This window comes from Dromiciops gliroides, chromosome 4, assembly GCF_019393635.1.
Source record: "Dromiciops gliroides isolate mDroGli1 chromosome 4, mDroGli1.pri, whole genome shotgun sequence".
NCBI lineage: Eukaryota > Metazoa > Chordata > Mammalia > Microbiotheria > Microbiotheriidae > Dromiciops > Dromiciops gliroides.
The window spans coordinates 348339698-348352200 of NC_057864.1; the positions used below are offsets into that span (position 1 = coordinate 348339698).

The following is a 12503-nucleotide window of genomic DNA, read 5'->3' on the forward strand; positions in this document are numbered from 1 at the left end:
CTTTGTTGGGATCTAAGTCAACTCCATAGTAAAACAAACTCGGGTGTTTCTTTTTTTTTTGGTGAGGCAGTTGGGGTTAAGTGACTTGCCCAGGGTCACACAGCTAATAAGTGTTAAGTGTCTGAGGCCATATTTGAACTCAGGTACTCCTGACTCCAGGACCAGTGCTCTATCCACTGTACCACCTAGCTGCCCCCATGGGTGTTTATTTCAAAGTTAACAACATTTTGAAAGTAACTCAAATTCTATTCCCTACATTTAATTTACTTTACAAAAAAAAAATGACTTTTCCTTCTTTCTCTCTCTTCCTTCCTTCCTTCCTTCCTTCCTTCCTTCCTTCCTTCCTTCCTTCCTTCCTTCCTTCCTTCCTTCCTTCCTTCCTTCCTTCCTTCCTTCCTTTTATTCCCCACTATAGCTCTACCATTCTAAGAGGCATTTTGCTGTAGTGGATAAAGATCTGTCCTTAAAGTCAGGAAGACCTCAGTTCAGGTCCCTCCTCTGATGTTGTCTTTGTGACCCTGAGCAAGTTACTTTAACCTCTCAGTGCTCTAGATGACTCTTTTACGCTAGATCAAATGCTGACTTGCATTGGGTAGAGAGTTTTCTTTTCTAGGAATTTCCTCTCTCAGTGATATAATTGGTCCAGTCCTTGGCCCTATTCTATAACACCACCCACCTGAGGGATATATGTAATGAAATATTTACTATTTTTTAAAGAAAGTGCTGTTTTTAATATAGAGTTTTCATCTCCCCCCAAATATACAAGAAATTCCAGGGTGGGGAAAAAAAGAACTGTTACCACTAAATAAACACAGAGGATGCATCTATTGGATAGGGTGATAAATACTCTTCCTTGAGTGCTCTACTAAAATCTTGCACTTATTCTGGAGCCACAGAAGGGCAAATGGATTTTTTTAATAAAGATGTAAGCTTCCATTACTGGAGGAGAAAGAAACCCTAACTTCATAGTTGGGCCTCTTGAGAACAAAATCCCTTTACATGGTTTGTAATATGTTCAAAAAGATTGCTCTGGGGCAGGGAGGGGGGTGGACACAGCTCGGGGGCGCAGTGGATAAAGCACCAGCCCTGGTTTCAGGAGGACCTGAGTTCAAATCCGGCCTCAGACACTTACTAGCTGTGTGACCCTGGGCAAGTCACTTAATCCTTATAGCTCTGCAAAAAAAAAAGATTGCTCTCAATCGAATGAGAGGCAGCATCATGTTGTAGAGAGAGAACTAGCTTTGAAGCAAGAATAGGATTTGATAGTCATAACAAGTAGCCAAAACTTGGGTTATAGCATAAAGTATTATTAAATATGGAAAAAATGAGTTAATTTTTTATATTGGGGAAAAGGTCTGTCTTACTCTACAGTAGGTATTAATTTTGGACATTTTCTAATAGGTATTTTTAATGGCACTGAATGAATAAGACTACATATTATTAAGCCAGGATGTTTTAGAAAATTTTATTAAACATTTTAATACATAATTTTTTATTCTTATATTAAATGTTTCAATGTATTTGGTTATTTGTTATGTTATTGATTGACATATTACTTGAGGTTGCCTTCTAACAGGACATGTGGCAAAACAAAATGTTAAACTTGCCAGTATTCAGGTGTTATTTGATAAAAGGATTATAGAGCACCTGAAATTTTGTTAGAAGCTTAATGGATGTTAATTATGGCATATATTAGTTATTAGAATTATGGTATTTTTAATGTAGTTAATCTTATTGAATAAGTAAACAATGTTTAATGCTGCTAACTAGTCTGCATTCTAAATTCTTTTCCTTAAGTTGGTTAAAATAGTTTCTAATAACATATTCAGGTGTTGGCTGATTTTTAGCAAATTTAGAAATTATATTTGCCATTGTTTTTATTTTAACATATCCTAGCTTCTAGTACAATGCCTGGCACATAAGAAAAGTTTAATAAATGTTTGTTGGATAAATAAGTGAATAGTGAAGAAATTGTTTAGGCATACAAAACCTTTAGCTTAACTATTCTCTCATTTATAAGTTGGGTGATTCATTTTGGTTAAAGATACTTTGGTTGATTCCTTTTGGGTATTTATTTTTTTTAAAACAAGTATGCTTATTTTTGCCACAGCATCATTTGGGAAAGTAAACACAAACAGGAGAATTCAGAAACACTCAGTCTTTTATAACATTCCTGTGGCATTTCCACTATATACCTGACGGTTGTTAATGCTATTCTATAAACTTACTTTTCTCACAAGTCACTGTAACAGTCTGAACTCATTTAGGAAATTGAAAACAATTGATACCAATCATAGGATTAATAGTTCTTAGGTAGAAATAACAAGGAAGGAAGAAAATCATCATAATTATCTAAAGACAGTAACAACTGCTTAGTAAAACGAAAGAAACATTTTGACTTACCTTTACTCTTTATGGTGTAAGGAATGAAAAACTGTGCCTTTGGATTAGGTGGTGGCCCTTTTATTCCCGTAGGGGATTGGAAACGTTCAGCATAAAACCCACCATGGGCAAAGTTACAGATTAGCAGCAAAAGGGCTGTTTGTAACAACATATTCCCAGACTAATTCTGCAAAAAGAAAAGAATGATTTTTATATACAAACATTTGTAAAATAAATTCATACATATGCAAATATACATTCAATGTCTTTGTCATGTTACCTTCTTCTGGTATTCACAAATGAATTTTTAGTAAATTCAGGTTTACTCTGCTACTTTTTTAGTCATCCAGTTGAATGTACTTCTTAAATTAATGGCAGTTCATGCTTCTTAGTTTTCTAAGCATATTTCATAGTTGTATTTTGAAACAATCTCTCAGTGCTCTAGGCAGCTCACTAAGTCTATATATCTCCATATAAGGGGCCCACAGCCTACATACCAATAGAATCTCAGGGCTACTTCCTATCCCTCTTTTGAAATTATTTTCAAGAAGGTCAATTAATTGTTGAAAATCGAGGGACTTTCTATGTCTCATCTGACAGTTTCATTGAGTATATAACTTTCAGAAGTATTAAATGACAATCTTATGAGAGATCTATTAAACATTTCATGATCTTTGAAATCGAGTCTACAGCAGAGGCTTCAAAATAACACTAAGCAGTAGAACCAGTTAGTTCTAACAGTCATGTCAACATAATTTCAATTTAGACAGATTAGTAGAACCTTTTGAGCTAATTTTAGAGGCAAAATAATTTTATTTTTATAGAACAAATATCAATTCCTAAAAGTTTATTAAGCTTTGCAAGTTAAAATGGATGCTCGGTCAATTTGAGCCAAATTATAGACCTACCAGAATGCCAGGATTCTTAGCAGATTGTTTTTCAGTCTTCCTGAATGTGTACCTCCACTCCAGTGTGAAGTGCAGAAGTTGTCCTTTCAAGGATCACCTCGGTGTATTTATACTGTTTGTTCACTTGTTACATGAAGTGACACGTGGGTAAGCTCCTCCCAATGAGGTAGTAAGCACTAATTATGGTGGAAAGTTATATTTGGGCAGACATACCAAATCATGTGAATGTCCCTTTCCTTATGTTTCTTTATTGGAAAAAGAGACTGTTTGACTTATGTAGTCCTAGTTTAAATTGCATGACATCATTGTCACTTTTCTCCAAGTTATTGTTAAGATGTTTAAAGCTGTAAACTAGGAAAATAATGATGCCTTTTATAAAATGGATTATGTTCTGTTCAGGTGATCACTCATTAGTATTCTCCAAATGTAGAGGAAGATGCTGTAAATCATATAGTCCTATCCATTTTCTATATAACATCTTCAGAATAGCCTATGGAAGTTTCAAAGGTTTTTTTTTTTTTAATGAGACTACAGTATATTATAATTGTCACTTTTTTTAACCTGATTCAAGGAAAGGATGCATATAGTGAAAAGCATGGGTTTCTTTGTTATTTAAAGGATTTGGGTTTTGTTTGGTAGAGTTTAGTATCTGGTAAAAGTTAATAAAGGAAACTCAGAATTGATAGTATTTTCCCTTCTAATTATTTTAAACTGTACTTTGGCTAAATTATGTATGTTCACCAGAAACAGGGCCATGCATTTAATATAACATAAATTTTTGAGTACATAAATATTTGTATATAGCTATTTGCATACTATACCATGTCTCAGATTCTCCCTTTGCCCCGACACATTGTATTTATCCATCGACTTTACATTTAAACATTGATGTTGATTTATATATTATTGCAGTGCAGATATCTGTAGAAAAACCCTCACCACATATTGTTAATGTCATTTAACTGTGATTATTTCAGTATCATTATTTTGACTTCAGACAGAAAATGTGTCTGAAATCTGTCTGCTTTCCACCTTTTTTTTAGTATATTGAAATGCTTTTACAGGTCTTGAAAAACACATCAAGAAACATTTCTACATGGATGAAACTAAAACACAAGTACAGATTACAATAATATATCCTCAATTTAATCTGAACCAATGCTACAACAGTTTCAGGTATCAGTCAGTCAACAAGCATTTATTATGTGTTTACTATGTGCCAGGCACTATGCTAAGGACTGGGATCATGAATAAGTGAATAAAGACTTTAAGCCTACAGTTTGAAACTTAGATAATATTTTATTTCATGAATTTGGATCAAAAGACACTTTGAAAAGAAAATACATAGAATGTTCTTTATAGATGGATTGTGCCAGAAAGGATAGGATTCCACATAGAGGCACAGGTATATTATTTCTATTTTTTTTGCATAGTGAAATAAAGTCTCTATCCAAGACTGACTGGTAATTGGAAGGAACATTTTTAGCACCTGTGTTTAAAAGTCTGGCCACCTATATTAAAAGTTTGGCCACATCTACAGGTGTGCATTTTTTTTTTTAAAGGAAAACACAGGTATTTAAAAAAAAAACAAACAAAAAAAATCAACCCATGCTATTTCTGTGTGTATTTAATGAATGCTTAGTCTAAGGAATTCATATTATTACCTCAGTAGAAATAATAATAATGACCTTTAATATTTTACTAATTCCCATCATTCTTTTTGCAGTTGTAGTGGGAAAACATTTATAAATAATTTCATGTATGTGCATATGTAGGTTCAATAATTCAGACTAATTGGATTAATTATCAGTTTTTCAGTTCATTTGTTCACCAAATTTTTATTGAGTGCATACTACTCACTTTAAGTCTTCTAGGGATGACACAAAAGAAATATAAGCCATGGGTCCTGCTCCCCAGAGGTTTACTATCCAATAGACAAGCCAATGAAACAATAAACTGATTATATGATGTGTTAGAGTAGTGCTATAAAAACTTAGATAATGATGAGGTGAAAGTGGCCCTGGGTAAGGTAGGACCTGACTAATACATTAAAGAAAAGATAGGATGTATATAGGTAGAGAAGAAAGTGTGTGTATTGAGGTTACAGAAAAGGAGAGACACAGCAAAAGGGAAACCCTATATCTGGAAATGAGCATGATAATGATCAAGGAATAGTGATGAGACAGGTCTGGCCTAAGAAATACTTTGTGTTGTGGTACAATGGTACATGAGATTGGGTGAGTAGAGTGGAGTTAGATTAGGGAGCACCTTTGAGACTAACCTAAGGAATTTGGACTTTAGCTTGTAGTCACTAAGGAACCAATGAAAGTCTGTGTGTTGGGGGTAGCAGGGTTGTATATGCATATACAGACATGTATTGTTAGTCTTTATGTTAAGAAATGGTGCAGTGGACAATGGCTATTACCAATGAGCTTAAAAGGATGTTTGGATGAATGCTCAGGAATTTGCTAAGCTGATCCTTGCTTGTGATTCTGACTCTCAGACTTGTGGCTATCCTTTATTTAGAATTTCAGCTCTAGGCTGTTTTGTCTGCTTCTTCTATTTCCCAACAGCCCACAACTATGGCACACTGTTTGAACCTCTTTCAGGATGTCATTACAGCAGTTCTTCTCCTCTCTGTGTTCTGGTGGCCACACTTCAGCTCACCACACAACAGATGTTTCAGTATCCAGTTGTCATTTTTGGTCTCTGTATGTCCAGTCCAGGGGAGTTGTATTTTCCATTGTCACTGTTGAAATGCTTATTGACTGACTATGTTATTGAACCTCATAAATATTGAGTCTTAGTCTTATAGTATTCATGTCCTGTGCCCCATTTAATTTAATTCAACAAATGTTCATTAGTACCTACTATGTGCAATTTAACTGGCCTTAACTTTGAGCATTTTACATCTTGAGGAGTATAGGGAGGATGGCAGGTATGGCAAAGGATAGGGATCTCTCAGGTTAGGATACTCCCTCTACTAATGTAGTTTGCCATATTGTCTGTCATTTATATATAGTCTTAAAGAATTGTCTAGAGTACTACTAAAATGTTAAGGGAATTGCCTAGGGTTACACAGCATGTCAAAGATAGGACTTGAACCCTGGTCTTCCTGAGATTGAGGCCAGCTCTCTATCCACATTGCTATGTTCCTTTTCACAAATAAGCAGAACATTGGGGTAGAGAGTGATTGAGTCAATCCATGAAATCACCCCACCCCACATAAAATAAATGACAAAACACTAAGTATATTGTCAGGCAAGATCACATCTCAATGGAAGTCAACCAGAGGTGTGAACTGAGGGAAATCAAGACCTGGACCTCTCAGTTCACTCAAGTCATTTCAACTGGTGCTGCAGGAAGTCTGTTTGGATTGGTTGAGTTACTTGGTCATGTTGTGTGGAGCTTGTACAAAAACAGGAAGCTAGTTTGGAATCTGAACTTTGAGCATCTAGCTGCTTAGTGGTAGAAATGTCAAGTCAGCAATCATTTATTAAATGCTGATAGTGTACCAGCTACTGTACTGCACCAAACCCCAGAGAATGAATTGCAAAGTATCCTCAGAACATCCGTGCCTGGCTGCAGTGTCTACATAGGGAATGAAGGATAGCCTGGAGGAGATGAGGAAAGGCAGATTCAGGGCTTTAAAAGGAACCAAAAAGAAATCATAACTAAAAGGCACTTCCCGAGTAGGCCATGAAGGGGGAGAAAAGGACTTCCCCAGAATCCAGCAGCTGTAAGTTGCTTCATTGTGACATTTCCTCGGTGTTTAGCGCAGTGACCACACATAGAAGGTGCTTAATAAAGGCTTGTTGATTCATTGATGTGCTCCAAACTTGAGTCTTTTCCCTGGACTTTGTATATTGTGGGAGGGTATATCACAAATTTTTATGGGACATGGGGAGGGGGGAGTTGTTTTGTACTAGCTATACCATCATAGTAAATACCTGTTTCTAAAAGCTACTTAAATCTTGCTGACTAATTAATAACAACTTATAGTCATGGAGGAAAACATTCTGATGGAGAGTTCCCAAGCTGTATAGTGTTAGAAAGACATCCTTCTTCCCTGTCCACACCAGCCTCTCAGAGCTACCCCTGAACCCTGAGAGAATGTTAATAGCCAAGCTCTGGCGACCTAACCTACCAGTATGAATTGGCATTGAGAGGGTAAGTCTAGAGCACATGCTAAAATATAGAACGAGGAAGACTGAGAATAGAAAGAGCCTTCACTAACCACTGGGGAGAATAGAGATAGCCTCCTGAAAGTAGTACTTTACCTGAACTTGGAAATAAGATCATTCAAAGAAACAGATGAAGAGGGAATGCATGCATTCCCATTAGAGGGGATAGTTTGTTCACAAAAAGTTTCTCCCCCACCCCCTGCCTCCAACATTGTGCTAACATTAGGAGCTTTACTGTGGTCGAGATGGTTTCTTGGGTAAGTTAGAGATTTTAAAACAAACAAAAACAAAAAACCTCAGAGCTTTGTATGGCTAGGGATATCAATGCATGGAACCAGGAACAGGAGTGCCGAGTTTGGGGAACAGTTGGCTGGAACATAGACTTGATAAAGGAGAATTGTATGCTGGAAGGGTAGGTAGAAGCCAGGTTGTGGAGGACCTCAGATGCCAGGCTGAGGGGAGTCACTTAAGGTATTTAAGCAAGATAACAACATACTCAGACTTGTACCTTTAAAAAAAATTGTTTTGGCAGCTAAGTGGAGGTTGAATTGGATAGGTGAGAGACTAGAATATGGGAGACCAAATAGGAGGCTATTTCATTAGTCCAAGTGAGATATGCTGAGTGCGTGAATTCATATTGTTCTTGACTGAAAGTTGAGAGTCTGGGTCCTAGTCCAATGTGGCATAATGGAAACAATCACTGGATTTGGAGTCAGAGAACCTAGGTCCAAAGCCCAGTTCTGATATTTCCTGGTACCTTTGAGAAGTCATTCACTTCCTTGTGCCTCATTTACCTCATTTGTAAAATTAGGAACTTGGATTAGGTTGTTTACAAGTTTCCAGACGATTTAACTATATGAATGTAGAATATACAAATGTGGCTAAGTATGTGGGGATTTGCAAGTAGATGACTCCCCCCCCTTTTTTTTCATAAACTTGCAAACATTGGTGGGCATTTGTCATTCTTTAAATTCCAGTGTCTCAGCTCTTTAACACTTGAACTTGTGGTGTCTTTTTTTGGTTAAATTTTAGGTGTTCAACTCTTTAGGCAAATAGTGTACTTATTTCAGCATAAGGACCTGGCAACTATTTGCTTTGTTAGTCACTTAAGAGGTCCTGTCTTGACCAAATTACATTCTAGCCTCAGAATTTGTTAACCATGCCTCACCCAATTGTATGTTTAAAACTATTTTTATTCGGGATGGGGTTTTTTTGTAGTTGTTTGAAGTGACTAGCCTGTGGCTTTAACATGAAACTCCACTCGACTTAAAACAGAGTGGTCTAAGCTCTTGTTTTTCATTTCTTTGAATATGAATAGTGTTTTCACAGATCTAGAAAACAGCTACAATTACATCTCCTTTTTTTTACAGTTTTACCTCACGTGTTCCTTACCACCTTAAGGAGCATTAGATTACCACCTAAGAATTCCTGATAGAGAATAATCATATAATTATATTCATTGTCTCATGAGAGCTCAAAGAGATCTTGGAGATCCTTTGGTTTAATGTCCTGAACTTTTAGATGGGCCAACTATGATTCTTCTATGATTGCTCTCTTCCAATGTTTAAGTTAGTTCTGTTTCTGAACTCTAAAGGGGTGGGTGAGACTGCATAACAAAAACTGAAATGACTCATAGAATTTGATTTGTGTATTTCTTATGAACTTATGCTCTCCATTGTAACAGTAGCCATAACCATGGTTGACTTTAAAGTTTGCAAAAAGCTTCAACACATTTTCTTATTTAATCATCACAAAAATGCTGTAGAGTAAGTTACAGGTCTTTTTAGCCCCATTTCATAAATGAGCAAATCGAGACTTGGGAGGTTAAAACTCCTTTCCAGATGCTTATCTTGATTCTTGGTCATTAGTGCTATGCTCCTCAGTCACTTTTGTTTACTTTGTACATATCCTGGATCTTCTTTACCTGTTGGTATTCCCTCAATTACATGAGAGCTCTTTGAAGGCAGTCCCAAAGGGATTTGTATCCCTAGCCCTTAGTTTGGTGCCTGACACATAGTAGGTACTTAATAAATACGTGTTGGTTGATTGAATAAATGACTTGCCCATGATCACAGTATTGAAGGCATGATGTGAATCCAGGTCCAACCTCCATTTGCCATACCTGGCATAACTCTGGAGGAAAAGGTTGGAAAGGGGCCCTATATCTTTGTATTTGTCTTTGTGTCTCATTGGAGGCCTAGGGTGCTACTTTGCAAATAGTAAGCATTTAATAAGTGTTTGTTGAACAGAATTGACTCAACTATTCCTATTTTTAAAATGGGGTTAATTCATTAAATACCTTACTGTTTCCCTAAACTTTTATCCCCTTAATAGTTGAAATGGGAAAATTGCCCAGAAACTTAGTAAGGATACTTAGATGTTCACAACTTTCACCACTGTTTAGCTCAAGCACACTCCTCCTTATACCACAGTCCTAAAAAATTTAAAAGACCATTCATAGGCGTTACTGTAGACTGGAGTCTAAAAATGAGCTATTTTGATAAATAGTTTAATTTGGCTAGTGGTTAACTACCTGCTGTGAGTCAGAAAGAAGAGATTTATGTGTAAAAACAGGTGTTTATGAAAACACCTGAAACTTAGGACTTTTTAAAAGACTGGGCCAAAGAGAAAAAGGAACAGTTTTTCAAAAGGTCAAATCAGGACTTTTCATTCTAGTTCACATGCCATTTATTTAAAGGAAAGTATTAAAAGAGTTTATCATATTATGTGCCTTTCCCACCCACTCCCCAGTTGAATTAACATTAGGTGCTTACTATGGAGTTTTGGAATTTCTTGGGTGAGTTAGAAATAAAAAGCTTTAGAGTTTTGTATGGTTAAGGATACAGGCAAAAGACCTGGCCACCCAAGTGTTTCTCAGTGACACGTCTCTATTCTGACTGAATGTCAATGTTAAGGCTAAAATTCTAGCTAAACTGTCTAAAATATCTAATGAGTGGTCGCCAATAAATTATAAGCTTTAGTAAGAGTTAGACTTTTAAGCATTTATTAAGGAGAATAAGAATTTGGTGAAGAGAGAAGAAAAGGCCTAGATTCCTATCTATTAAAGGGAGAGCACATTTCTAGCTCCCTTCTCCACCAGCATCCCCAGGAAAAGAGACCCAGTCAGAGCTCCAGCTTCCTCCTTCTTCCTCCCACTAGCAAACGTCACTTCCTGACGCCAAAGAGAAGATGCATGTTCTTGCCCTCAAAGACCTTCTTTTCATGGCGGAACTTTTCTACAGTAAGTCTCCAGCAGGTGGCGTCATTCCAATCGTTACATCAAGTGCCAAATCACACCTGTGTTTCAGGTTTTGTCAAGGTATTGATAGTGTGAGTGGGTGGACCAAGGCAGCATGGTATGGTAGAGTTAATGGTTCTGGAGTCAGAGGATTTGGATTCAAATCCTATTTGTGATGCTTACTAACTGTGAGATCTTGGGCAAGTCCTAGGCCTTGGTTTCCTCATCTGTAAAATGATCATTAGATAAGAAGGCCTTTGAAAAATATGTTTAGGAAATCTATAGCAAATCACAGAGGCAGATAAAGGAGGCAGTGATACCTTGACTCTGTTCAGTCAGTAAGTGAGATATTGACAATAAAATGAAGTCAAGATACCATTTTGGGCCCAGATGCTCTGTTAGGGCTTGGGGCTGGATGATCTTGTAGGAAATTGTGGGGAATTTTGTCAAAACAGCTACAGAGTTGGGTAGCATAGGTTTATGACTTCCTTCTTCAATAACCTAATCCCTTACTTAGCTTTTTCTTCTTTAATAATTTAATAATATTTACTTTGCCAGTTTATGGTTGCACTATTTCCAGATCATCTCAATATATGTGGGGCTATCATTTCTTTAGTGCAACTTGAGGTTGAGTGAGAATTTCAGTATTGAGAGTTTAACAGTTCATTATTTATAAATGTAAATTTTGTCATCCTCCCTTTCCCTCCTTCCCCAAAGTGGGCTTGAGAGAAGTTCAGAATGTAGTTTGGTGTACTTATACTTATCTAGAAGCATTATAATAAGGAATATACTTCCTTTCAATAAATTGTGGTCTATCATATATGTAAATTTTTTTACAATATATAGATTTCTTTACTTTGAAAGAATATCATATGTTGAAGGGAACACATCTTTAGCCAAAATTGTAGAAAATTTTAAATTCTTATTAACTCTTTAATCCTTCTCCAAATCATCATACATATGACTACCAGAATACTATTTTTACTTTTAGATGTGGTCTTATTACTCTTCTCCAAAATCTTCAGTAGCTCCCTATACCAAATAAAACCAATAAGCACCCAGCATCCTCTACCTTTCCAGTTTTATCTCATATCTCTCCTCTCCATGTACTCTGGTGTTTCAGCCTAACTGGACTGTTCTTTGCCCTCCTAATATTTGATTCACACTTCTGCTCTATATTTTGTTCACAATCCCTGGAATATCCTTTTTTTTTTTTTCCGGGGCATTGGGGGTTAATTAATTGACTTGCCCAGGGTCACACAGCTAGTAAGTGTTAAGGCCGGATTTGAACTCAGGTACTCCTGAATCCAGGGCCGGTGCTTTATCCACTGCACCACCTAGCCGCCCTGGAATATCCTCTTTCTTCCTCATTGTTTATTGAATTCCCACTATCAAAGACAATCCAACACAATACACTTTATTTTACAACTCTTAATTACACTTTGTCAATGCTTTGTCTTTTAGTTATTTATCTTCATATCTCATTACCTTGCTAGCCTATAAGAAGATTTATGAGGTTAAGGAATGTGCCTTATAAAAACTTTGAACCTTCCCTAGTACCTACCATTATCCTCTGCACAAGAAGGAGCTTACTAAATATTTTTTGATGAGTTTGACGTTAGCTTTTATTAAAGTGAAATTTGTTTTCTCTTTCAATTCTTTAGAATTTGATGGTACAAAAGGAATTTCTACTAGTTTATAAGTTGATTTCTATTAGTACTATATGGTTTTGACCTAATTCAATTAATAGTATTTGTTTTTGTTTTTTGGCAATTGGGGTTAAGTGACTTT

General features: G+C 36.3%; 2 protein-coding genes across 4 annotated transcripts in view; one reads left to right on the forward strand and one right to left on the reverse strand.

Moving 5' to 3' along the window:
• NT5DC1 (5'-nucleotidase domain containing 1) overlaps positions 1–12503 on the forward strand; it is a 252923-nt gene that overhangs the window by 50601 nt on the left and 189819 nt on the right. The gene's annotated exons all lie outside the window — the stretch shown is intronic.
• COL10A1 (collagen type X alpha 1 chain) overlaps positions 1–12503 on the reverse strand; it is an 80713-nt gene that overhangs the window by 7197 nt on the left and 61013 nt on the right. Inside the window, exon 2 of the mRNA XM_044004361.1 lies at positions 2404–2569. Coding sequence (XP_043860296.1) covers positions 2404–2554 — 151 coding nt within the window. The 5' untranslated portion in view covers positions 2555–2569. The remainder of the gene's footprint in view (positions 1–2403; positions 2570–12503) is intronic.